The sequence below is a fragment of the Osmerus mordax genome, chromosome 10 (assembly GCF_038355195.1).
Source record: "Osmerus mordax isolate fOsmMor3 chromosome 10, fOsmMor3.pri, whole genome shotgun sequence".
Classification (NCBI taxonomy): domain Eukaryota; kingdom Metazoa; phylum Chordata; class Actinopteri; order Osmeriformes; family Osmeridae; genus Osmerus; species Osmerus mordax.
The window spans coordinates 16,426,973-16,454,780 of record NC_090059.1 but is presented as its reverse complement, the minus strand read 5'-3'; the positions used below and the strand labels follow the sequence as shown (position 1 = coordinate 16,454,780).

General features: G+C 47.0%; 1 protein-coding gene across 1 annotated transcript; it reads right to left on the bottom strand.

Annotated features, from left to right (window-relative positions):
- Nucleotides 1–314: 314 nt before the first annotated feature.
- wdr90 (WD repeat domain 90) lies at nucleotides 315–27,405 on the bottom strand. Its single transcript, XM_067245486.1, has 43 exons — nucleotides 27,266–27,405; nucleotides 27,020–27,111; nucleotides 26,765–26,941; nucleotides 25,141–25,279; nucleotides 24,647–24,817; nucleotides 24,027–24,153; nucleotides 23,488–23,555; nucleotides 22,972–23,084; nucleotides 22,424–22,678; nucleotides 22,235–22,297; nucleotides 22,054–22,122; nucleotides 21,555–21,665; nucleotides 20,307–20,452; nucleotides 19,979–20,036; nucleotides 19,539–19,654; nucleotides 19,258–19,419; nucleotides 18,543–18,673; nucleotides 18,009–18,125; nucleotides 15,937–16,172; nucleotides 14,637–14,773; nucleotides 13,450–13,580; nucleotides 12,360–12,490; nucleotides 11,809–11,970; nucleotides 11,243–11,371; nucleotides 10,454–10,587; nucleotides 10,274–10,314; nucleotides 10,028–10,153; nucleotides 9,166–9,354; nucleotides 8,981–9,066; nucleotides 8,796–8,901; nucleotides 8,476–8,597; nucleotides 7,738–7,894; nucleotides 7,236–7,432; nucleotides 5,802–5,970; nucleotides 4,947–5,079; nucleotides 4,076–4,247; nucleotides 3,396–3,518; nucleotides 2,779–2,953; nucleotides 2,202–2,332; nucleotides 1,801–1,944; nucleotides 1,520–1,639; nucleotides 1,344–1,428; nucleotides 315–1,063 (listed from the first exon to the last, which is right to left on the bottom strand). Exons 1-43 carry the CDS (start codon nucleotides 27,276–27,278, stop codon nucleotides 906–908), a joined length of 5,622 nt encoding a protein of 1,873 aa, XP_067101587.1. The 5' UTR covers nucleotides 27,279–27,405; the 3' UTR covers nucleotides 315–905.
- Nucleotides 27,406–27,808: the final 403 nt, after the last annotated feature.

Sequence of the window (27,808 nt, the reverse complement as noted above, 5' to 3'; positions counted from 1 at the left end):
GTCTTCATAGTAGAAACTGAAGCGACCCTGTCAGCCCCAACTATGACAAACGCATTTTACTTTTTCCAAATTCCTTGGGTAATATTTCACTTTGAAACGTATTGGCCTGTGGGCATGACTTCCCCTTTATAAAAGGGGAATTGAGAAGTACAAAGATAAAAGTCATGACAAACGTCACTACAACCAATCCAAGACAAAGAGATTAAATTCAGTGAAAGTGATCTTACTTTTGCCAATGCATGAAATTGACGACTACATCAATAGTCTTTCAGCTATTTATTTAAAAGAAGTTACAAAAATAAATAAATGTTGATTTGAACTGTAACATTTAGTGCATAATTTACAGTTTGAATTGAAAGAAACATGTTAAAAAAACGGATTCATATAAACTAAACAAATCCCAGATTAAAAGAACCAACTGAGATATCACAGAAGAGGTGTTCCTTCATGAATTAAATATTTCAAGACGCAATGTTCTTGCAAAGTCAAATAAAAACCACCGACTTACAATCACGCGTGTAAACAATATCCTTGCAAATTCACTCTCCATGTTTTTGAATTAAGTCCTACCATCAACAGATCAATATTGGAGTGGTGTTTAGTTAACCTACAAGGTAGCCATCACCAACACAGTAAAATTCTATTAAATCAACTTCAGTTCCAGGTGAGGTTTAACATTTAGCATTTCAAATATTTCCCAACACCACCCATATCATTAATTTCAATTAAATCGACTTTGGCCCAACTATAAAAACAGAGCTTTTGAAAACCTTAACAGTATGCACACAGACAGACAGTCAGACAGACAGACAGACAGGCAGAGATGGGACAGACAGGCAGAGCCAGAGACAGGTCTGAGGGTGTCAGGATGTTGTCGGCATGGCGATCTGCCCCTCTCTCCAGATCTACAGGCCCTGGACGTCCCAGAGCAGGATCTCGTTGTAGGCTGAGCTGAACAGCAGCTCCCCCGAGGGGGAGAAACGACATGTCTGGAGAGAGTCGCTGTGGTGGAGGAAGTCTTGGAACCTGCCACTGGAGGACTGGATCAGCTTCAGCACCCTCTCTGCCGGACAGAGACATACACAGCAGGCTAGTACAGGCCATTCATCTGACGTAAGCACTTAGGGATACCGTGCAGAGAATTACCGACTGTGAAAACTCTGATTAGTCCCATCATGGAAGTGTACCGCTTGGCGTTTACAGTATCTCAAAGACCACGTGGTATACAGGTTTACAGGTCAGCACAAGGTTGATGTGTTTACATTTGTTTTAAAAAATAAATAAAAACACAACAACATCCCCCTTTCTCCCAGCACCCCCTGGTGTGTACAGTAGTCAGGTACCTTGGGAGCCCACAGCAACCAGACGTCCCTTGGAGGAGAGACTGAGGCTTGTGGCCCAGTGAGACAGGGCGATCTTCTTAACAACCTGAGGCACGGGAGAACGACATCCGAGGTTCAGCAAGAAAGCTTTGGAGAGAGGGACGAGCATGTGAATATAGACGGAGAGTCGTTGGTACCTGTTTTTTAGACAGGCTGTAGAAGGACAGCTCTTTCTCCACCCCAAAGCCTGTGTAGATGATGAGGCCAGGGTCTGCAGGGCTGAAAACAGCCAGGCTGGGGGGCAGGCTGTCTGGGTCCTGATGTGTGTGTGTGTAAGAGACATGATTAAATTAGTGAGCCAACATGACATTTGGAGTAATAGTGTAATTTCATCAGTAAATAGCACCTGCTACGAAGCCATTCTACCGTAAGCAATGTCTTTTGTCAGTGTCACTGCATACGGTGTGAGAAACGTTACCTTGGGGTGGGCGGGAGCAGGAAACGTGAGCCAATCAAGCAGTTCACACTTGTCCTTCATCCAATCAGACGCCCAAATGCTGACACGTCGGTCTGCACTGGCAGCCAACCACATCTCGTTTCCTTCGAGTCCAAACTCTTTGTACTGAGGGATAGAACGCATTCATAGTACTCCACATTTTCCTTTTCGACAGTGGGGGTGGTCCTGCATGTTACATTACATTTTACATTTAGTCATTTAGCAGACGCTCTTATCCAGAGCGACTTAAAGTAAGTACAGGGACATTCCCCCCGAGGCAAGTAGGGTGAAGTGCCTTGCCCACCGCTCAGCCATCTGACTCCCTATGTTAAACACCCAGGTCTGCAGGGGTATAAGCCGCAGCGCTGCTCATGAACACAGACCTGTTTTTTCACACACTGGATGGTGGTTATGAGTGCCCCCTTGTGGTCACCAAGGATGCGGACGACCTTTCCGGTCACGGGGCTGCTCACCGCAATCAGCCCATCCTTCCCCGCCGACAGAAGCACAAGACCTGAGAGTCAGAGGTCAAGATAGGTTTCACATACAGTAGTCAGACCACTGTGGCAAACCTAACGTGAGCTGTTCTTGTGCTGATGTGCAGGAACGCACAAGGAAAAAAAGGAGGGCCTTGATTAAAAAGGCCTGCTATTGTTCATCTCATACACTCACAAAATTATTTCTCACACTATTTTTACTAGTATTTTTTTGTTTGTTGGTGTGTATAAGATCCTACACATCCCACAAGAGAGTAAAACAAAATTATACTAGAACTCTACAAAAGAGTGATAAATTGTTGTGTGAGTATAGGAGATATATACCAGGCCTGTTTACCAAGGGTATATGGGTAAGAGAGGACTGACATTTCCGTTTAAATGTACAAAAAAATTTAGAGGGAAAAAACATTCACTGTGCATTCAGTTTCTAAACAACTTTGACGCGTTCCTGGAAGCCCCTGACCGTTAACGGAGTACTGGACCGAGGTAACGGCCACCGGGTGGGGCTGCAGCTTGAGCTCCATCTCAGAGGACGCCAGGCGGAAGATCCGGAGGGTTCCGTCGCTGTAGCCCGCCGCCACGCACGCGCCCCCCGTAGACGAACCCTGGACGGGGCTCCAACAAACACACTTGCAGTTCTGACCAACAGAGGAGGGTTAGGGGGAGGTATAGAGGGAAGAGGGTTATCAGGTCAGGTGGTCAGGTGGCTGAGCGGTTAGGGAATCGGGCTAGTAATCAGAAGGTTGCCGGTTCGATTCCCCGCCAGGCAAATGACGTTGTGTCCTTGGGCAAGGCACTTTACCGTACTTGCCTTGGGGGAAATGTCCCTGTAATTACTGTAAGTCGCTCTGGATAGAGCGTCTGCTAAATGACTAAATGTAAATGTATGTCGCTCTCAGCAGATTCATCGTTGTCAAAGACTAGTCTAGATTTGCACTGGCGTTTGGGTGATTGTTTCAACTCTTTCTAAGGCCCTTGTGTTAAGTACTAACAGGTGATTAAATTAATCAGTTTGACTAGGAAATTCACACATCCGCTTATAATGGGTTTGGAATTCCACTAGCCCAATAGCGCCCTCACCTGGTTGAGCACCTGGAACTGCATCACCAGCTCGTTGCTGGGGGAACACCAGACCCTGACGCTTCCATCCTCTCCACAGGTGGCAAAGTGGGTCTCGTCTGGGCTGAACCCCACGTCATTCACCTGCCAACGAAATAATGGAGGGGTCCAAGTTAGCACCACTGATACAGGCAGCTCTGTGAAGAGAATTGAGGGGAAAAAAATGGTCTGAAGCCCACGCACACACACACATGCACGCACGCACACACACACAAACATACAGACTCATTTATAGAGTTGAGGTTTAGGAGTAGTCACCTTCACTTTTTAGTTTTCCCTTTGACCCAGTCATTCCCAACCTTTTCCACAGCACGCCCACTTGCATAGTGGGCCGTGTATATTTTGGAGCTCGAACTTACGTAACTGCTCGCTACCGGAAGTTGTCGACAAAGCTTATGCAATGTGCTTCATTATTATAGTGATGCAGTCATAGTGAATTAAAGTGGGCGTATGCAAGTTAACATGAAAATTACCGTTGGGCTACTCTCAACGTGCCAAGCAGAATTTTAATAATAATTTACAAACAGTATATATAAACATTTTTGATATTTATTCATTTTTGATATTTTAGTTTCTATTGGTGTGGCGGCCAACCTGAATTACCCACAGGTTGGGAATGGCTGCTCTAAGCGAGGGAGTACCTTGGTTTTGTGTCTGCTGATGAGGCGTATGCTGGTGTTGTCCACCCAGTTGATGTACCAGAGTGTGCCCGCCGTGGTGCCCACGATTCCCATGTCCAGAACGTCATCAAACGCAGCGCTCACCACGGCCCCGTCCAGAACGATCTCCTGCTCCAATAGCACCAGGGCCCCTCTGACAGACAGAGGCACGGACCAATCAAATCAGGTCAATAAATATGATAGATTTTATTTTATCAGACATAGCATAGTCCCATTTAATGGGGTGAACATGGAAGGTGTTTGATGGAGGGATGAGAGAGGAGGAGGGTGGGGTGAGAGGGGTAAGAGAGAGGGATGAGAGAGGAGGAGGGTGGGGTGAGAGAGGAGGAGGGTGGGGTGAGAGGGGTAAGAGAGAGGGATGAGAGAGGAGGAGGGAGGGATGAGAGAGGAGGAGGGTGGGGTGAGAGGGGTAAGAGAGAGGGATGAGAGAGGAGGAGGGAGGGATGAGAGAGGAGGAGGGTGGGGTGAGAGGGGTAAGAGAGAGGGATGAGAGAGGAGGAGGGAGGGATGAGAGAGGAGGAGGGTGGGGTGAGAGGGGTAAGAGGGAGGGATGAGAGAGGAGGAGGGAGGGATGAGAGAGGAGGAGGGTGGGGTGAGAGAGGAGGAGGGAGGGATGAGAGAGGAGGAGGGAGGGATGAGAGAGGAGGAGGGTGGCGTGAGAGGGGTAAGAGGGAGGGATGAGAGAGGAGGAGGGAGGGATGAGAGAGGAGGAGGGAGGGATGAGAGAGGAGGAGGGTAGTGTGAGAGGGGTAAGAGGGAGGGATGAGAGAGGAGGAGGGTGGGGTGAGAGGGGTAAGAGGGAGGGATGAGAGAGGAGGAGGGAGGGGCAGACCGGTCCTCTGTGGTGGCAGCGTCTCCTCCTGCTCCTCCTGGCCTCAGGCTCTGGACAGCGGAGACCCCCCACAGTTTCAGCCGACGCGTGTTGCTGCCTGTCAGCAGGCGGTTCCCCCTGCACAGCAGCACTCCTACACACACACACACAAACAAGAAAATGTTGAGCCCTGCCAAAACCCAGTCTCTCTCTCTCTCTGTCTCTCTGTCTCTCTCTGTCTCTCTCTGTCTCTCTCTGTCTCTCTCTGTCTCTCTCTGTCTCTCTCTGTCTCTCTCTCTCTCTCACACAACATATTGTAGTGTATTACACAGCAATAGAAGATACTGCAACACATCCACACGCATCAATATGGCTGGCCTGCATGTGACACAGTACCTATCTCTCCCTGGTCTGCCTCCCATTGGAGACACAGTACCTATCTCTCCCTGGTCTGCCTCCCATTGGAGACACAGTACCCATCTCTCCCTGGTCTGCCTCCCATTGGAGACACAGTACCCATCTCTCCCTGGTCTGCCTCCCATTGGAGACACAGTACCTATCTCTCCCTGGTCTGCCTCCCATTGGAGACACAGTACCTATCTCTCCCTGGTCTGCCTCCCATTGGAGACACAGTACCTATCTCTCCCTGGTCTGCCTCCCATTGGAGACACAGTACCTATCTCTCCCTGGTCTGCCTCCCATTGGAGACACAGTACCTATCTCTCCCTGGTCTGCCTCCCATTGGAGACACAGTACCTATCTCTCCATGGTCTGCCTCCCATTGGAGACACAGTACCTATCTCTCCCTGGTCTGCCTCCCATTGGAGACACAGTACCCATCTCTCCCTGGTCTGCCTCCCATTGGAGACACAGTACCTATCTCTCCCTGGTCGGCCTCCCAGGTCATGAAGCAGTGCTGGCTCAGACAGTCCCACACACAGACGTGTCCTCCGTTAGTGCCCGTGAACAGGATGTTGTTAGCATTGTAGCATAGCGCCGTCAGCTCCACCTCCCCCACCTCCTCAGGGATGGTCATGTTTTGCACCTACAGGGGACACGGGGGAGGGGGGGGGGGTTGGAGAGGAGGGAGGAAGGTCAGAGGAAGAGGTTAAGTCACCCCTAGTTTTAGTAATAACAAACCATAAAGTCACAACGCTACACACACTGGGTTGTAACAAACTACAGTCTCTCATACCTATGTCATTTCCAAACACCTATACCAGGCAAAGATGGCGGTGGTGGATTAAAGCAGACAGTAGAGCAATTACATATCTTTTCACAGAAATTTTGAATAAAACAAATCTGGCATCACAGCTTTTTGACACCATTGGCCATGTGACGGCCCTCCACATACCACTGCACATTCCGTAATAACTGTCATTACCGACCTATTAAAAACATAACAAGACCAAATCATTACACTGGCAGCAACAGCTGTGTCAGCTGAGAATGAATAGCATAATTAATGTAATGACAGTCAATCAGGAATGAGACCCTCTGAGAGACAGAGAGACTGATTAAGTGTCTCTCTCGTCATCAGGGCAGTTATTTATCCACTGGGTCTCAGGTGTAGTGTGTGTGTGCGTGTGCGTGTGCAGGCGTGTGTGTGTGTGTGACTGATGAGGTGGTGTGCTACACTACACTTCCACACAGACTACTAACGACCACACGGGGCGTCTTAATAGGGACTTCTATTCACTGACAATTATAAACGAAGCATCAATACATTCATTCAGCAAACCCTTTTATCCACTGCGCACGTAGTAAATACAGCAGCTAATCAAGGATAACCATGTCCATGCCCTTGCCTGTATAAACAACTTATCATTCAAAAAGAAACGAGCATTCGGCAGGCTAAATGAAAGCTGACGCTCTGTTTCCTGAGTGTCTGTGAGAGGAGAGTACCTGGAGCTCCAGGTCTGGGCCTGAGGGGCTGTGAGAGGAGAGTACCTGGAGCTCCAGGTCTGGGCCTGAGGAGCTGTGAGAGGTCAGTACCTGGAGCTCCAGGTCCGGGCGTGAGGAGCTGTGAGAGGTCAGTACCTGGAGCTCCAGGTCCGGGCCTGAGGAGATGTGAGAGGAGAGTACCTGGAGCTCCAGGTCTGGGCCTGAGGAGCTGTGAGAGGTCAGTACCTGGAGCTCCAGGTCTGGGCCTGAGGAGCTGTGAGAGGTCAGTACCTGGAGCTCCAGGTCCGGGCCTGAGGAGATGTGAGAGGAGAGTACCTGGAGCTCCAGGTCTGGGCCTGAGGAGCTGTGAGAGGTCAGTACCTGGAGCTCCAGGTCCGGGCCTGAGGAGATGTGAGAGGAGAGTACCTGGAGCTCCAGATCTGGGCCTGGGCCTGAGGAGGTGACCTGGCAGAACACCACCCCCAGACGACCCACGCAGGCCAGCTGGCTGGCGGCAGAGGGGCTGAAGGCCACGTCGTGGAGCGGCCCGGCCACGCACACCCTGGACAGCAGCTGGAAGCTCCTGCTGCTCCACAGCACCACCTCTGGCTCGCGGAAGTCTCCTGCTGGCCGGGGGAGGGAGGGAAGGACGGGGGGAGGAGGAGATTAAACCAATTTACATTCGATCAGAAACGGTTGTGTAGACACCTGTGGATGGCCGGTGGCAAATCTTACTACCATGAAATTTCCAAACCCCACTCACATTGTTATGATATCCATTTTTTTTAAATAGATTTACTCCCACACACACACACACACACACACACACACACTGCTCGACATGATGCAAACACCCCCCAATCAAACCACACAGTTTGAAAACCACCAGCCCCTAGGAAGCGGCCCCAGGGTACCCAGTCACACTGACCGACAGAGAGGAAGAGGAGGTCGTCCCTGGAGAAGGCCATGCTCTGCACTGCCCCCCGGTGGTAGGACAGGGTATTCCTGCAGGCGCCATCCTGAACGTTCCATATGCAGATGAGGCTTGTGGCGCCATCGCGGCGCCCCGCCGCCGACGCCACCATCTGGACACAGATAAACACCCGGTTTTACCCCACGACAACGGATCCACAGCCTTAACTAGGGAGTATTGACACACTGTTGTGCAAGTCCACGCTGATCCTTGAGATACATGACCGGAAAAGACAGTGAAGACAAAGGACACTAAATGGGAGAATCCGGTCACGTGACTACCCCTCTTACCACACACTGACACCAAGCCCTCCTGTCCTCATGAGCCCTATAATTATCATCACCATCATTGTCACCATCACACCTATAATTACAATCATCAGCCCTGTTATGAAAATGAATTCACTTCCCTAGATTATTCCTGTAGAGGACAACAGTTCCCAAATGAAATTCAAGTGTTCAGGTAACTGTGTGTGCAGTTATGTAAAAATGAAGTAACACACACAGAGAGAGAGAGAGAGAGAGAGAGAGAGAGGGAGAGAGAGAGAGACAGAGGGAGAGAGAGAGACAGAGAGAGAGAGAGAGAGAGAGAGAGAGAGAGAGAGAGAGAGAGAGAGAGAGAGAGACACACAGAAAGGCTAAAAATATCCCCCTCCCGTTCGTCCTCCCATTCGTCCTCATCCCTACCACCCACCAGCGCGTCGTTAGAAACAGCCAGAGTGGAGACCTCCTCTGTGTGACCTTGCCAGTGCCTCTGAGAGCCTGTGTGAAGGTTTTCCAACACCACCACGCTGCCACACGAGTACGCAAACAGGCCTGCAAACAGCCACAAACATTCAAACATAACGTGTTAGATATTTCTTCTTCTTTAATATAATATTTCCGTAAATATACAATATATTATTAATACATAATGTATATACACTATATGTTAAGTTACTAATAGTGTATTGTAAATAATATTAATATTATATACTGTATATTATTATTGATTTTTTTTTTTATGGTTGGTACCTGTATCTGGATTCCACACCATGTTTCCACGTCCATTCCCGTTGTAGCCAATCACAGCTTTTAAACTCAAGCCCTGTTCTCCTGATTGGTGGGCGTTGCCAGCCGTCTGAGAGAGAGAAAAACAAGCGTGTTCGCTCAACAGGCCCTTTCAGTGCACCTTCACCAGAGGTGACACCCAGACGTACCTGATCCAGAGTGGAGGTTTTGAAACGCGGAGTAAAGTGCTTATAACAATCAGGCCGTACAGTCTCCTTCTCCTCATCAGAGTCCACTGCAGAGGTCACACAACAAATACAGGAAGTCATAGAAGAGATTAGATCTTTATTTAGGTACCCTAGTTCGTGACAGGAGATGACCTTCTAGTACCTACCATTGTCCAACTCTCTATTCTGACTGGTCCTCAGAGGAGATGAGTCTGGGGCTAACGCCATCTCGGTGACTTTCAGAAAGGAGCCGGCCGCCATGACAGGGGCGGGGTCAGGGCAGGGGGAGGGGCCTGAAGTGGCGCCGTGGAGAGAGATCTCCTCAAGCTCCTCAGGTGGAGACAAGGAGTCTGCATCTGCTGAGTGTTGCCAAGACGACACAGTAAGGCACAGCTTTAGAGCCAGGTAGTAATTGTAATTCATGTTTTACAGGGAGTCAGTTGGCTGAGCGGTGAGGGAGTCGGGCTAGTAATCCGAAGGTTGCCAGTTCGATTCCCGTTCATGCCAACTGACGTTGTGTCCTTGGGCAAGGCACTTCACCCTACTTGCCTCGGGGGAATGTCCCTGTACTTACTGTAAGTCGCTCTGGATAAGAGCGTCTGCTAAATGACTAAATGTAAATGTACTATATTGTCCTGACATACTATGTGTCACCACCAGGAAAAGTGCAATTAAATGTGGTTGTTATGTGCAATGACAATAAAGGCATTCATTCATTCATAAGGTAACAAGTTAGAAAGTCTTACTAACACAAATTAATGTTAATGAACATCTTATAAGGGGCATATTACTTATTAACTAACGCTTATGTTATGATATCATTAACCCTAAGCCTTGCTAATATTATGAACACTTATCTAGACTTATTAACACTTTTCTATTAATAAGCATCTTATAAGGGCGTTATAACCTATTTACGCTGACTACAAGTATCTGGATCGAATTAAAGAGGGTTAGATGAGTGACAGAAGCCAGACTGTTCCCTCAGTTCAGATGGCGCATGAGAAACACAGAATCGACTGTTTTCACCTTCCAGTCCGATTGCGTCAATGGCGCTGATATCCAAACAGGGAGGGTGTGAGAACGGCAGGGGAGCGATCCCTCGAGGCATCCCATTGGACAGCAGCATTGCGTGAACATCTGGCTCGCCATTTGCTGTTGGAACGGAGCACACCGATAGTATTAATCACAACATGCCTACAAGACACCTTAGATCACAGGGACCATCAATCAATCCAGGCAACCTGGACTCCTGTCCTTAAGAGAGTTGTTTACCTGATTTATGAGGTGTGATCAACGCTGTGGTAGGTGACGAACTGCAAGCAACAAAAAACGACACGCACAACTCTCAATAAGACGTAAACATTGTGCCAAGCCCACACAAAGAACACAACCAACACCCTTGAGACCAGACGCATGGATAAATAGATGGAGTTTAGAGTGAGACAGACTTACGGACTACAATTCCCAGACTCCCGTGGGTGGGCCAGGAAGTCCCAGAGAAAGATGGCGTCTCCCACGGAGACCACACTCATCTGATCGGGTGTGAAGCTCACCTGGCTGATAGGCTGGCTGTGTCCTATAAACATCTGACATCCAGAAGTGGGCAGTATGATTGCCTTCATCATTACCCCAAGACAAGACTCTAATCTATATCTGAGCTCAACACACTTAGGAATTTAACAGCCAGAGACGCTGGAAATTGATTCAGGATATTGGTTATCAATATTTTCTAACTGAAATAGAAAATCTGCACAATTACATTCCCAATCGAAGCATATTAAATGTACCTATTCAACCCACTCAGGAATATGATAGAGGATGGGAACTAGGATACAGAAAATCTCTTAAAGTAAAGAAAATCTCCACAATGTCAGGTCCAATCGAAGCTTATTGATCTCGTTTCCACGACTGGGAAACTGGAATCCAGACTCTGAGACTGAATCCAGACTGGTAGACTGGATCCAGACTGAGACTGAATCCAGACTGGTAGACTGGATCCAGACTGTGAGACTGGATCCAGACTGGTAGACTGATTCCAGACTGGTAGACTGATTCCAGACTGGTAGACTGAATCCAGACTGGTAGACTGGATCCAGACTGGTAGACTGGATCCAGACTGGTAGACTGGATCCAGACTGGATCCAGACTGTGAGACTGAATCCAGACTGGTAGACTGGATCCAGACTGTGAGACTGAATCCAGACTGGTAGACTGAGGTCCAGGTGTCTCAGGGTCGGTTACCTGGGAGTTGATGTCCAGCTGCATGCGGTAATCCCACACCTTGACGACGTTGTGTCCCGCAGTGAGCAGGTAGCGGCCATCCTCACTCACCACCACAGAGGAGCACTGGTGCTTGTGGACATGAGAGGCCTGGCAGGCACACCAAACAGGAAACTCAGGCACTGACAAACAGGCACCGACAAACAGGTACTGACTCAACTCAGCCGTCAGTTGTGTTACATTAGCACAGAGCTGTCAATATTCAGTAACAATACTAGGGAGCAAACAGTCACTCACTGCAGAACATGGGAACACTAATGCACAGGCTCACGTCTAGGTCTGTCTCTCTCTTCAAGTCTGTCTCTCTCTTCAAGTCTGTCTCTCTCTTCAAGTCTGTCTCTCTTCAAGTCTGTCTCTCTTCAAGTCTGTCTCTCTCTGTCTCTCTGCCTCTCTCTCTCTGCCTCTCTCTCTCTGCCTCTCTCTGTCTCTCTCTGTCTCTGTCTGTCTCTGTCTCTGTCTTTCTGTCTCTCTAAGTCTCTCTCTAAGTCTCTCTCTCCCTCAAGCTTAAGGGGGTTTGGAGGGGTCACCTCGCGCAGCAGCCTCCCAGTCTTGGCGCTGACCCAGAGGATCTTGTTGGCGGTGGTGGTGACCAGCAGGTGGGCGGTGGAGGCCGGGGAGAAGCAAACCTTCAGGGCAGAGTCCAGCCTGGTGCTCTCCATGTCCAGGATGCTGACGTCCACACGCAGGAGCTGAAGCACACAGCGCGTGGGGCAACCTTTTCACTTTTCTGTCTTCTGAGGGGTTTTATGAAACCCTGACAGGAACCCACACATCAAGCTACTTTTATCTTTTTGTTTTTTGTTTTTATCGGCCAGATACAAAGTATGTTTGCTAATTAGTTCGGACCAACACAAATGAACACTCAGAGAGCTGCTTCACAACTTTCTTATGGGCCTTCACATTTAACTGTGATGTACATGACACCATTTTTTCATAGACTTTTGTACATGACCATTTCCCCACAAACAGGTGGTTCAACCCGGACACATTGAATACCACACAGGACAATAACAGGGCTGTGAAGAGGAAGATGACTAGGGAGGAGGAAGGGGGAGGTTTGTAGGAGCTCCAACAGTACCTCGTCCAGAGAGCGGGCGTCCATGATGGTGACTGTGTATTCCGAAGGGCCCACAAACGCCAAACAGCGGCTGTCGCTACTGATGACGAGGGCATCCGGCCCCCGCTCGGTGCCCCGTGCCACCACATTACCTGGGCAATGGAGTAGCAGGGGTGAGTGGTGTCCAGGTAATTAGAAACATCATATTTTATATCTCGGAACAAAAGGTCAAAACCAAATATATTTTCTATTTCCGATGAGGCAACTGCCAGTTGTCAGCGCCTTGGTCACTTAATGGACAATTTATGCGGTTCTGAAGATCACTCCTGCTGGCTTTTAGTCTGTGACTCCAATTATGAACAGACTTACCCTCGTGAGCAACCTTTAGCCTTGCTCACGCTGAAGTTTGAAGTGACTTGTGTTATTTCTGACTCAAATCCGTCCTGAAAAGTCTTAATGGGCCTTTCATCAAAGTAATTATCAAAGTCGAGGATGCACTAAAAAGCTTGCATTACACTAACAACGAGCACGGGAAGAATATTGTGTCAGTAACAGTGTATGATTAAAAAAACAACAAGCTAAATGTTTATGCAGTGAGTACAATGAGAACAAGAGTACAATGAAAAAGTTATGGGGAAAGAAAATGTTTTAAAGTTTTATGTGGAGAGTTATGGCTTGTGAAAACCCTCTAAAGAAAAGGAAATCCAATTGACCACCCCAGTAGGGGTGCGATAGGGCGAAAATATTAGCAATCTTTTTGGGGGGATTGTGAATGTGCCGACCAAACCATAGGTAAGATAGCCGCGTCCATAACATTTACAGTGAACCTACATTTACAGTGAACCTACATTTACAGTGAACCCAACACATGATTATGTATTTACATTTAGGCATTTAGCAGACGCTCTTATCCAGAGCGACTTACAGTAAGTACAGGGACATTCCCCCGAGGCAAGTAGGGTGAAGTGCCTTGCCCAAGGACACAACGTCATTGGCCTGGCGGGGAATCGAACTGGCAACCTTCTGATTACTAGCCCGATTCCCTAACCGCTCAGCCACCTGACTCCCTATGTATAATCAATACATACACATGCTGTCTAAACATACGTACCCAGTACTCTGACCACGTGGTGGTCTTCGGAGGAGGAGTTGTACAGGACCAGAGCGCCGAGGGAGCCTGCGCTGTACAAAGCCTCTCCGTCGGGGGAAAAGACCAGGCCCACCACTTGGCCTCTGTGCTGGCTGGAACACAGGAAACAGATTTTTTATTTTTTTATTTCATCTTTTAGCAGATGTGCTTATCCAGACTGACATATGGTACAAGCAGTTAATAGAATCTACAGGGGAGGCGGCCCACCAGATAAGTGCTGCCTGTCACTGCCTGTCTCTCACCTGCCTTGTCTGTCAAACTACACTTTCACTATCATAAATAATAAAGACAGAAATCCCCCCCCCCCCCAAAAAAAATATATCTCAAAAACTAACAAAAATGTGCAGGGTTAAGCATAAGGGTCATTACAGAGAAACACAGCCGCTCACACCAATATTTCCCCATCAGGAGGCGTTAATACTAAATCATTCTACAGAACCAAACAGACGTGATTAGGTCTGCTGTTCTTGCCTGCGAAAACTAGTTGAGGTGTCTGGATGACCTCCAGTACAGGCGTTAGTGAGTGGCGTTGAGACCTCTCTAGGAAGAATCCCCAAGCCGCCGCCTGCAGAGAGCTTTGGTGGTGTGGCTTTCACTAACAACACCTTCTGTGGACATTAATGAGGAGCTGCTATGAGCAACACTGCTGGTCCTGCACTTAAACACTGTCAATCACGGGCACTGACACCACAGAAATCCCCTCATTAAGCACCACAGATATATGAAAACACAGTGGAAGACCCTGGAGATGGAAGGATCCGGTAGGATCCGGGGACAGCAGACGTCACAAGTTTGACACCTCTGTATGGTGCCGGAGAGGCAGCGGTGGTGGAGACAGAAGATGGTTGTTCGGAGAGGGGAAAATATTCAGATGACTTAGAATCAGGGTTTGGTCACTGAGATCTTTTTAAAGTGTTGATCTGACTGGCGATTCAATCGATAGTCAACCTGTGTGTTTATATTATGAATGGAGAAAAAAAGACCTCCCTTGAAAATACCTTTTTTAAGACCTCCCAAGTAAGATAAATAAAGATGTTTTTGTTGAACCTGTTCGATAAATATGTTGGCTTTTCCCATGTAAATACAGTAATAAATTGTACAAGCCCAGTTAACAATCATAGCCTGTGTCATGGGTTCTTTATCCTTACCTGTGCTCCGCCAACAGCTTGGAGCTGGCGATGTCAAACACCCTGACGGTCCCGGAGCTGGATCCACAAGAGAAGACCTGGAGGCTGGGGTGGAACGCCACTGAGCAGTGGGTGTCCTCCGACACAAAGTCAAACAGCTGGAAAACGATACGATGGCAGAGAGGGTCATTGAGGGTTGGGGAACTAGGTTATTTGGTTGTACATACAGGTTGTCTTCGTTTTTCTAACCTAATCTATTGTCACTCAACTAGATGTTTCTGAGAAATTAGATTGAAAACTGCAAAGAAATAAGAGTGAGAATGACATAAAGAGAAAAGAGAGAGGTTGAAAGAGAGATATTAAAGTCATTGATGTGACAGCGATTCACAATCAAGAACTTGTAGGGAGAGCTATTGAACCTTTTTTAATGAAGACTGATTTTGCAGCTGGGAGCTGAATGCCATAAAGACAGTTATTCCTACTGCTGATTAGACTGAAATCCCAATGGTTCAGCCCCCCCCATCTTCTGAGGGTACACTAATTGCCCAACAGAGAGAATAGCTCTAAAATAAGATGTAATTACACTTTATTGTCCTATCAGGCAATCAACAGTAAGATCATCTGAGAGCTAATCGTCTAGCAGGTATTACAAACCCATCCAGATATGACTCTCCACTCTAAAGGCTCTTCTCGACAGGAAGTGTTCTAGACACTGCTCATGATCTGACGTCCCTGTAACCGAGAACTGGGAGAAAGGGTGGCTATTCCCCCCCCCCCAAAACATTCTCTCCAGCTTGACCAGAGAATCTAGCCGTTCCAAAAGCTAAAGGTTGCGAAGGGGGTGTCCTTCCAACAGGACAGAGGTGGAGTTTAAACGCTTCCAAATGTTCTCTCCCAAATGTTCTCCGACTAAAGCGTTCGGACGTGGCGGGTTAACGGGAGGTGGGTGGGGTTTGGGTTGGGTTAGGGTGGGTGGGGTCTTGGTGGGTGGGGTTTGGGGTTGGGTGGGGTTAGGGTGGGTGGGGTTGGGTGGGGTTTGGGGTTGGTTGGGGTTTGGGTGGGTGGGGTTTGGGTGGGTGGGGTGAGGGTGGGGTTTGGGGTTGGGTGGGGTTAGGGTGGGTGGGGTTGGGTGGGGTTTGGGGTTGGTTGGGGTTTGGGTGGGTGGGGTTTGGGTGGGTGGGGTGAGGGTGGGGTTTGGGGTTGGGTGGGGTTAGGGTGGGTGGGGTTGGGTGGGGTTTGGGGTTGGTTGGGGTTTGGGTGGGTGGGGTGAGGGTGGGGTTTGGGGTTGGGTGGGGTTAGGGTGGGTGGGGTTTGGGTGGACCTGTTGCATGGAGTCCATGTCCCAGACGCGCACGGTCCCGTCGCGGGAGGCGGAGGTGAGGCGGCGCCGGACGCCGTCCACGCTGAAACCAAGCACGGCGTCCGTGTGTGACCTCATCAGGGTGCTGTAGCCACGGCTGCTCACGTCCAGGTAGCCAAGGTTACCGGTGGAGGTGGCGGAGAGGACGCTGAGGCCGTCGGCCGACACCGACACCAAGCTCACCGGCCCTTCATGTTCTGAGGGGGATGGAGGTGTGAGTGAGTGTGTGGGGAGGGAGGGGAGGATTCAAAGTCAATGTCAGATTCCAGAGAGTGAGTGTGTATGGGAGAGAGAGAGAGAGAGAGAGAGATAGAGAGAGAGAGAGAGAGAGAGAGAGAGAGAGAGAGAGAGAGAGAGAGAGAGAGAGAGAGAGAGAGAGAGAGAGAGAGAGAGAGAGAGAGAGAGAGAGAGAGAGAGATAGAGAGATAGAGAGAGAGAGGTAAAGGTCTGTGTGCGAGTGTGCACTTTGATTAATTTGTATGAATTCAAACACAGTGTTGGCTGAGACATCTCTCAGAGAGGATCTGTGCGTGTGTCTGGAAGTGTAGTGTGTGTTAGTGCAGATATGATAATTCCCTAAAAGATTAAATTTTTATTAAAAAGCAAAGGCTTTTTCCCCATTCAAAGCACCTCAATTCCACAGCTAAATCTCATTATGTAACTGACAGGCGGCAAAATATTAAAATCAATGCTCTTCGTCAAATCAGCATAGACTGGTATATTTCTTGTACCTTTAACCAGTCAGTCAGTAGGACTTTTTCATATGGGTGGAATAATTTACTAGTAAAATTACTTTAGATTCAATTAAATTAAAGCCCAAAAACCTTCCTGACAAGCGATCATTGATTGCTAAAAGCGCTTGGGGACTAATATGCTTTCTTCTTTCTGTGAATTATTTTATCTGTCATTCATGGGTTGCAAAAAGTATCAATCTAGCATAATAAGATAATGTATAAAAAATGATTTCCCAGATACTACAAAGGGAAATTATTTATATTTGTATTCACCATGAGATGAATCCCATTCCAAGTGACATAATGACTGCGTGACTGGGGAGTCAGGTGGCTGAGCGGTTAGGGAATCGGGCTAGTAATCTGAAGGTCGCCAGTTCGATTCCCAGCCGTGCAAAATGACGTTGTGTCCTTGGGCAAGGCACTTCACCCTACTTGCCTCAGGGGGAATGTCCCTGTACTTACTGTAAGTCGCTCTGGATAAGAGCGTCTGCTAAATGACTAAATCAGGGTTCTTGCAGGTTTCTTTAAGACCTTTTTAAGACATTTTAAGACCATAAAGATTGAAATTTAAGACCTACACGACGCATTTCCCCAAAAAATATTCATATCAAAGAAATTCTGATAAAAACCATTTTATTTCAATGAATGCAGTCATTGAAAATGCATAAATGTAATTTACAGATAAAACAATCACATTAGTAATTTTTGAATATTTTTGGGGCAAAGTTTACAGCGAGCCTTGTACCTGGAGCTGGGTACCGCTTGTAACCAACAGCGGAAATCGCTGTGATCTAGCCATGTCTCGTTGAAAGTACACTTTCCCATTTTCCACACATAGCCGAACTTTAACAAACTCTGAGGATGCGCAGACGTATTTCGCGGGCAGGTATTGCATTTATAACAGGATTTGTAGTTTTATCACCGTGTACATACCAACACCAATATCCCCCAGAAAGAACTACAACACACCGAACCAACGTTCTGAGGGCAGCGTTCTGCTGGTTTCGTTTGTAGAGCTCCGCTTTGTAGGCTGCGACTCAATACTTTTTTGCTACTTTGTCATAACTTTCTGCGGCCAGCGGTTCTGGAAATGAACGAGGGTAAAACCTATTTTAGACCTGACTAAATTAAATTTAAGACCTCGGATGAAAATATGACAGTTTTTAAGACGTTTTAAGGCCTTAAATTTCAAGTTCCAAATTTTAGACTTTTTAAGACTTTTTAAGACCCCGCGGGAACCCTGTAAATGTAAAATGTGTGGAAATAGCGCTGTGTGCTAACGGTGCCTGCTGTTCCTACCAGCTTCCAGGAACACTGTGGAGAAGTCCAAGGGCCAGAGACGGAGGTAGCCGTCCTCAGAGCCGGTGGCACAGAACGCCGACGACACGCTGATGCTGTTCACGGCGATGCCTGGACCTGTGAGACAACACCATGCATCCACACAGCCACAACGCTGACACCTCAAATATTACCTAAAGGTCATGCTGGAGATGAAGATTTACAGATCAGTTTCTTAGAGGCTTCTAACCAGCTCCGCTCCCTCTGACTGCCTTTGACTGTTTTATCATTAACACCTCAAACACTTCCTGGCTGTGGTCCTTAACACCTCAAACACTTCCTGGCTGTGGTCCTTAACACCTCAAACACTTCCTGGCTGTGGTCCTTAACACCTCAAACACTTCCTGGCTGTGGTCCTTAACACCTCAAACACTTCCTGGCTGTGGTCCTTAACACCTCAAACACTTCCTGGCTGTGGTCCTTAACACCTCAAACACTTCCTGGCTGTGGTCCTTAACACCTCAAACACTTCCTGGCTGTGGTTTGACCTCTCACCCGTGCTGAACGTCTGTTTCTCTCTGCGCTGGGAGTGGGACTTATGGGCGGGCAGCAGTCTCCTGACGTTTCTTATCACCACGTTCCCATAGTCAATTTCTAAGATATGGCCACTCCTGCTGCTGGCAAACCTGCGGGAAACGGGAGCCAAGGAAGACAGAAAGTCTCTAAGGTGTTTTTTTTTCATATTTGTTTAGAAAATGCCATGTTGGTGAAGATGCCTTGAGTGCTTTTTTAAAATTTTATTTCATGAACTGGGGAGTCAGGTGGCTGAGCGGTTAGGGAATTGGGCTAGTAATCAGAAGGTTGCGGGTTCGATTGTAATGTAACTGGGGATTGTGGGATGTGAGGAGAAGAATTCTGTTCATAAGTGTGAGGTGTAGAGGCTGTTAAGACTATAATTAGCGGTGCGGGAAAGACAGTGGGAGAGAGACCTCACTTTGACTGACACACAAGGAAAAAGGTCAGTAACATAGAAACAAGCTAGCTGTCAAGAAGTAAATAATATTTACGATCATTTTACTTAAGGTAAGCATGAAATTATCCGGCACTAACTGCAGACCGAGTTGACACAGATATACAGTACCCTTTTTATCTCATCCGAAAGAAAAGAAATGATGAAAGTCAAATCAGTGAGGGGTCTCTAGGAGCTCGTGTCGGTGACGGGGAGGGGGGAAACGCATCAGTGTTCTGTGAAGTGCTTTCGTTCACTGACAGCGAGCGGTCCTCTGGGTCGCCGTGGGAGCGCTGTCCCTCCTCGAAGGCCACATCGGTGAAGTCCAGGGAGTGGTACTCTCCCAGGCTGACTGGGCAGGAGCGCAGGGCCCCGCCCCTCACGCGCCACAGACGCACGTTGTCACGGCCACACGACACCATCCTGAGACGACGCCCAAAGGAGTCAGCGCGCACGCCACACACACACACACGTACCAACCCAGATGCAAACAAGTGTTTTTAAGCACACACACACAACAAAAAAATTGGAAACTATTCCACCTTGTATCGTCAAAGAAGGCGATCTTCATGGTTTGAATGTCCACGTCCGTGTGTGCTTTGGCTAAGATGGTCACCTCTCCTTTGCTGACGTGCTGCGTGCTCCAAACTACCACCATCTGCGGAGGAGAGAACAGCAGGCACAAACACTGCATTCACAGCCACAGGGAAGGACCACAGGATAACCTTTCTAACCAGGCCACCATTTCGGGATTCAAATCATTAATAACGATGACTGCGATGCTGAGAGATGAGGATGGATACATTTTATATTGGCTTTTCCATTCAATTTCTCCCTTAATTTTTTATTCATTTCATTCACAAAAACAAATCAATGGCAGCTGGGCATACTGGGCAATTTATCAGCATGAAAATGGAAGTTTCCTGTCAAAATGTCAAGGCCAGTTGGAGATTTGAAATCCATGCTTATTGGAGGTTCGTACCGTTTTGCTGTGGTTGTCCTTCCCCACCCCGCAGAGAACACTGCCACCATATGAGAAGCTGGAGGGTCCGATTATACAGGAGAAAACGTAGACAAGAGTGAATTATGTATTTGTGTTCATGTGCAAGAGTGTGTCTTAAAAGCAGGGGAGTTACTGTAAGGTGTGTGTGTGTGTATGTGTGTGTGTGTGTGTGTGTGTATGTGGCAACCCCTGAGCTGGTAATTGTAAGACAGGGCCTAATTGTACCTGTGAGCCTTATATTAGTGTAGTGGAAGGCGCACTTGTTTTGTGCGTCTGTGCATGCCTGTACGGGCGTCTGAGGGGATACCTGAGTGAGGACAGAGAGTGTGCGTGGGTCTTAAACATGGCCAGGCAGCTGCCCTTAGCGTAGCTCCACACTCTCACCACGCCCTGGCTTCCTGTCTGGGCCGACGCCAATAGCGTGGTGTCGCCAGTGAACGCAAGGGCAGACACCTGAACACACACACACGCGAACGCACACATACACACACGCACGCGTACACACGCACGCGCACACTGTTGAGAACATCACTGAATTGTCACAAAGGTTCCAATGTCCCTGTACTTATCAATTCAACACCTTGAAATCTACAAAGGAGCCCTAGAACATCAGTACAAGATGCTGTACAATTTTATTGATCGTTGCATGTCGAGAGACAGAAGTATTTGTGTGGCTAGTTGTCGAGTGTTTGAGAGATGACCGTCTCCAAGACAACAACATGTGCTTGGGCATATAAAATAAATATCCTGGCCATAGAGCAAAGATAATCAATTTTCATCAAACACGATCTTGAACATCTCACACAAAGTGGCCGACTAGGCAAGCGTGAAGGTCACGGAGAGTTAACTGCACACGTAACTTGTGTTTCACTACAACAGCACGATGATTGGAAGTTCACCTCTCTAGATGATAAGATGTAAATTCTGGAGAAGGAGTCACGACAATTATGAAAAGGGTTGACTCGGTTTTATAGCTCGATGTCGGATCATGCCACCAATCCACAACAGAGTGGCTAGCATGAGTGAAGACTCTCTCTTACAAGAGTGCTTAAATACAGTATCTGGACATGTTCAAACATAGAATGCACAGAATCGCTTCCTTAACGGGTCTTCAGTGGTCAGTACACTGATACACTAGAACGTTCAACAGGTGAAGTGGTCGTTAATCACATAAGCCTTTTTTGTACATGATTTTCCTCTGGAAAATGGACTGCATGCTATATTCTGCTCAGAGGGAGCCTTGCTGTATGACCTCTTGACCTTACAGACACACACCGTACATGTATCCAGAAACTCTGCCTTACACTAGAGGACCACTGCTCAACGCAGGACAGGGCTGTAGCACACAGCAGTCCCTTACATTTACATTTAGCAGACGCTCTTATCCAGAGCGACTTACAGTAAGTACAGGGACATTCCCCCCGAGGCAAGTAGGGTGAAGTGCCTTGCCCAAGGACACAACGTCATTTTGCACGGCCAGGAATCGAACCAGCAACCTTCTGATTACTAGTCCGATTCCCTAACCGCTGAGCCACCTGACTCCCTTCACACTCACCTTGTCTGTGTGGCCGAGGAAAAACCTCTGCTGTCCTGAGGAGATGTTCATGGAGACGATGATGGCGTGGCAGGGGTACACCACCTCGTCCCCTCTCTTGGTCCACAAAGCCTGCAGAGACAGAACATTTTACTTCTGATTTGCAACACATCAAGCTTCAACCTCCAGTCAGCCACTACTGTACTTAAATTTACATGTAGTCATTTAGCAGACGCTCTTATTCAGAGCTGCTTACAGTAAGTACAGGGACATTCCCCCCGAGGCAAGTAGGGTGAAGTGCCTTGCCCAAGGACACAACGTCATTTTGATCACAGCCAGGAATCGAACTGGCAACCTTCTGATTAGTAGCCCGATTCCCTAACTGTCATCTGACTCCACGGCCACAACAGCTCTACTTACGGCCAGTGTGCCAATTGTGATAGATCAGAAGGCCCCTCTTGGGTTTGTGGTGATCACTAAACCTAATGTAAACACATCGCATATCCCTGCTGACACTTACACCCTTCAGAGTGGCTCCGCCAAAACCTAGGATTCGGTTCAGCCGGAGAATGGGATCAGGATACAGCTTCTAGCATAGAAATCAGAAACACACACATACAGACACACACACACGGTGTTTGATCAGACCAGACAGCAGAAGGAAGCAGGAGATACTGGTCTAGGTGTGGACTTTTATTTACACTGAGTCTGGACTCCTTGACTGAGGGAAGGGAGATGGGGCGAGAGACGGCAGCACACACAACCTGGAGATTGAAGAAGATAAACAAGACGTCTTTAACTGTCGTGGTTGAAAGCAGATCAACGAAAAAAGGCATTTTACCCTGACAGTGGTGTGGTGTGTGTTGCCGAAATATGGACTTGATATGAACCTCTCCTTCGCCATCTTCTACACGGAAGGCAGAGTCATCTTCTGGGCGTGCGTACACATGCACGCCTCCGTCGACCGCGGGCGGCGTTCGGGACGTGGAGCGGCGTGAACCGGAAGCCTGCGACCAGCAACCTCTCTCCGGGTCGTCGCCATGGGAACCCCATTCCTCCTGAGTGTGTTTGGCGTCCAGCCCGGAAGTGACCACGCCCAGCTCAGGAACGCTGGAGGTCACCAGGGTGCTGCGGTGTCTCGGAAGCTGCCAGTTAACACAATGTCAGACAACAAAACTGTAAATAAGAGAAACCTTTGTTTTGTTTTGTTTTACTAATAAACAATGTTTTTGTTGCATGTTTTATTTGTGCTTTCTGTGTACTAAATGTATATGGATCCAAAAAGCACACACAGAAATCTGATGTCAAGTTAAGCAAACGTAATAAAATATGCTCTAACAATGCCTCATAGAGGGCCTTCGAAGATGCTCAAAGCACCGTAACACAAGTCATGATGTAACCCGAGGGTCAGTGACCTCAGGGGGCGAGCCGGTCTTACAGGCTTAGGGCTGGTGATCTGCTGGACGAGAGACACCCGGTCCTGCACTGGTTTACTAAGGTTCACCCTGCGAGGCACCTCTCTGCTGGGGCTTTTACTGGAGGAGGCACACACTGTGGAGAAATGAACAGGCATCTGAGAAGGGATTTGAAGGGATTGCTGAATGGATTTCCTGTTTTGTGTAGGGAGTCAGGTGGCTGAGCGGTTAAAGAATCGGGCTAGTAATCAGAAGGTCGCTAGTTGGATTCCCGGCCGTGCCAAATGACGTTGTGTCCTTGGGCAAGGCACTTCACCCTACTTGCCTCGGGGGAATGTCCCTGTACTTACTGTAAGTCGCTCTGGATAAGAGCGTCTGCTAAATGACTAAATGTAAATGTAAATGTGTAGAGTAGGATTTATTCTCCCATGGTGCTTGATTAGGGGTAAACAGAGCTGAGTGCAAAACAAGATGAGTATTGACAGAGTTGGGCTCCATGGAATGGCCATGTGTAGTAACATGCCTTGTATGACACTTACTGGAAATAGGGCTTGGAAGGCCTTTCTGAATGGAGTCAAAGGGCATCTTGGAACCATCGGAGGGAAACCTGGATTGTTCAAAAGGGACATCTTTTTTTGAACAAAGCACACCCAACATCTTTTTTTTCTCACAAGTTAACTGATTTAATCCGTTGTGATAATATCTTAAAACTAAGAAAAAAAGATTTAATAAATGATGGAGTGTCTTTAAATGAGCCAAAATAAACATAATTGCATCAACATCACACTCTCCTAATTATGCTGGTGCTGAGCCATGAATAACTTGTTAAAAACCTCTCTGGTAATCGTATCTGGCACAAACAACAGTAATTTGTTTTCTGATCTTGCACAATTTAAAAACAAACACCGTAGTAATAATAATATGCATACATACACACACACACACAGTATGTTGTGTATTGGCAAATAATTGTGATATTGTCATACACTGTGATAAGGATGCTCGCCTTATATTCCTTCTGACTCATTTGACAGAGATGCTTTACGATTTCTAATTCATTTTCATGTTCTTCTTTTACCTTATGTAGTCATAGAGGTCGTGCCAGCTGCCTCCTTTGGGCACAGGGAAGCACATCTCCCTGGGCATGGGGCCTGTGCCCAGGGCAGACACCAACCCAGCCTGCTTGGCCTCACTGAAGGACAATCCTGATCGAGAAACAGACAGGAGGAGCACCATCAGACTTTGCAGAGAGGACAAGATGTTCAGGGTTCCTGCTGAAAAGTTTGTGCTGGCACCATGTGCGGGTCTCAAGACCCACAATGGAGACTTGGGGGTAAGACCTAAAGCTCTTTAAAACAACGTTTTAGCCATATGAGGAACGACGTGGATAAACTTCCCAAAGTGCACTTTAATTTTGAATGGTTTCAAAAATACCTCAGTAGATATGGATAAGATATTTGAAAGAAACTGTATTCATCTCTGCGTTTCATAAATGATGCATTAGTGACTAACTCGTCACATCAGAGAATTCAAACTGAATCAATTTCCAGCAACATCCATTGAATCTACTTAGCACAGACAACACAAACATACTTGTCAAGAAATGGCACGATTTAGAGGTACTAAAGGTCTGGGTTATCATAAACATGTGCCACAGAATCAATATAATCATACGTAACAGAGATTGCTAGTCCTCACCTGGGTCTAAAAGCAGGTCGCTGGTGAAAAGGTTCTTGACGGACATATTGGCACACAGCTTGATGCTCTTCAGGTGGCTGTGCCGCCGGTTGAGGTAGACGGACAGCACATACTGCAGGTCCATCATGAGACAGGTCCAACGCACCATGGGAGGGGCCGGACCTACAAGGTCTGCAGCACGCCAGCACAGAGGTTCCTTTACTAAACTCCAGACAACTCACGGAGCCATCAGACCGTCGTGCTTTCGTCTACCGGACCCCGTGCTGGGAGCGTGTGGTAACCGTGTGTGCTTACTTGGGGTGGGAATCTTTTAGTACCTCACAATTCGATTCTTGGGGTCACGATACGATTAAAAATTGCGATTTTTAACCCCCCCCCCCCGCCGCCAAATTGTAATAAAAAAAAATAACATTTAACAAAAAAGACTGATTCGCGATTCAAATGTGAATCTATTTTTTCCCCCACCCCTGGTGCTTACAGTGTGTGCTGCTTACCGTGTCTTGCCGTTTTGGCGGTGCTGTCGTACACAGAATCTTTGACTGCTCCACACAGGAAAGGGAACTGCAGCCAAGTGGCCGTGGACTTGAACTCCTTGAACAGGTTGGAAAAAGAGACCCGGATAACCTGGCTCTCCTAATAAATAAGAACAGAGGCCAGAAGTATGTTTAGATAGGCTACAATGTCCAGTTATCTGTTCAGTTGGTATAGTAGGTTGGGTACAAATATTGTTATCTGTTTAGTTTAGGACTGGACCCAAGGAACACACACAGGACATTATAATAATAATACTGTTCGGAAATATTGGGTCTTGAATGCTTAATGTAATGGTTTGAGACAAAAACATTTCAGGTTTATAGTGCAAGAAAGCTTATAGTGGTGGAAATTATAAATGCAGCCTGTTGGGGAAACAAACATAAAGGATACCAAAGTGAATAACTATTTTAGAGAGTTAGATAAGTATAATCACTGTCAAGATAGAATAATTGAGGGTCTTTCAAGGCACCTTATCATACTTGTCAATCAGATCAGTCAATCAGATCCTTCTCAAGGACAGAAGTTATTCAAAGCCCATGCAGATCTTGTGTCAAATGATATACCTACATCTCCAATCTTCACCTCAAGTGTAGAACTAGATCGAGCACACAAGTGTGTGCTTCTTATCTTGTGAGAATGTGCCAGGGATCAGTGTAGGATCAGCTGTGAATTTGACAGGCCGCTTGTGGAAATTAGAGCTGAATATTGAATCCCTGCCTGCTCAGGTAAATGTCACGATATTAAAATGTCAAAAACATTGCATTGCATAGATGCACATAGGATCCTTCTGAAGAGAAAAAGACAATCCAAAACGTCTCCGTGACCATCACTGCTGGAGCAACAAAAGCCAAGTAATTACCAAGCGGCTGCATTCTCAGGTAATTCGAAGGAGAAATCAAATAAATTTTCTGAGGGACAGACAATTAATTTCCATGAGCAATGAGGATTTAAATGTCATTTCGAAGTGCACAATAAACAGCTATGGATTCAAGAGCTTTTAAATGTGTTTGGACAAGTGAACTCAACAGTGTCTTGCAGCACCTTTACTAACCACAGGCTGCCTCATTCACAGGCTAAGGATTTTGTTCATTAAATTAATTGTTCATTTGCAAAGACAGGTGCACCTTTGTGATAAGATCTGAAAACTAAGGCAAAAAAAATAAATCGATGATAGTGTCTCCAAATTAGCTATTCAAGTGCCACAATAGGAAAATTACAAATAACTGCAGCACATCAACATTAAACTGTCTCATGTTTATGATGATGCTGAAATCCATGGATATATCGCTAAAACCTGGCAAAGATATGGTAATCTTTTCTGACACAAGTAACAGTAATCTGCATTCTGAACTTACATGTTGTTAATAATAACTAGGCTAAGTAATTAGCCTGCAGCTGTATACATTCTCTATTACTTCTTGGGAACTGTAAGTCTATCTGATGTCCCCTACGATTTGAATGTCCCACAGATTCAGTACAACACAGCTGTAAAAAAAAACACAAAAATAAATCCTAGCTTAAAGTTAAATGTACTATATGTGAAAACAAAAACACACATGAAGCTATGTGATCAGTAAAGCGTACCTCTGCTGCTATGTCCAAATGTACCACAAAGTGTTTGGCAGGACTGGGTCTGAAAAGGAGATAGATGAAACGTCCAGTCAGCCCCAAGGACTGACTGCTGGTCTTGGGTAAGAGGATGTAGTTGCTGGCCGGGATGGACCCACGGATTCTGAACACTGAGCATTTCAAAGTTTTGTCCTGGCAAGAAAAATAAAATAATTTACAATTGGCTTTGGTAAATTGCTGTAAACATGGGAATAGTGTGTATCTAGCTACCATGTAAGCAGTCACATCTCCTTCTCTTGAAGACTTCTTCCACTCTTCAATCTTAATGTGCTTGAAGATGTTGACGTACGGGTGCTGCCACACTGTCATGACACAGTTTATATATTAACGTTTAGCCAGCAGCGCAGCACTATTGCAGGTGTGTGCTACCAACTCATTGCTAGAAAACGTCACTTTGCAAGTGCAGTTGAGTACATGTTGAGGGCTACACTGATGCTTTGAATATTCATCCATTACCTCTCGAGGCCATTGTTGGAGATTAGCGTTCAAAATATCCACCTGTTGACTCGAAGATAAACTGGCGGATGTTGCTTTTAGCTAGCTAAAGGTACAGCCACCACAGTGTTAACGGGCCGCTTAGCTACTTACTAGATCTGGACGGCGTTATTTACTAGCTAAAACAGATAGCTAACGTTACTCGTATGGCAAACTAGTTAGCTATTACTCGCTTTTGAACAGAATATTATCCCCAGGCTTCAGTAGGCATGAAATAGTAGGCTATGCATGTTTTATCTGACATTAGACCTAGGTTTTGTTTTACTCCAAACCTCTAGCGAGGGTAGTGCATGAAACTCTTCTTCAACCATCTCCATGTAAACAAGCCAGAATTTTTTTTAGAATGTCTCGGAACTCCCGCTACTGTCACCGCCGCTTCCAGTGTCGGTAGACTACGTCCCAAGATGACTCTGGGAAATGAAGTCCGTGAGATTCACGAGAGATCAACTTGCACCCTTGCACCTGAGGAAGTTTTTCCGGTCATAATTCAAATGATGCATTAAC

What these genes read in the sequence shown, in the direction of transcription:
- wdr90 (XM_067245486.1), bottom strand. An exon ending in TCCTCGGCCACACAGACAAG is followed by an intron (nt 20,453 to 21,554) that starts GTGAGTGTGAAG and finishes GTGTGTGTTCAG; the next exon opens with GTGTCTGCCCTTGCGTTCAC. An exon ending in CCTCCTCTTCCTCTCTGTCG is followed by an intron (nt 7,433 to 7,737) that starts GTCAGTGTGACT and finishes CCCGGCCAGCAG; the next exon opens with GAGACTTCCGCGAGCCAGAG.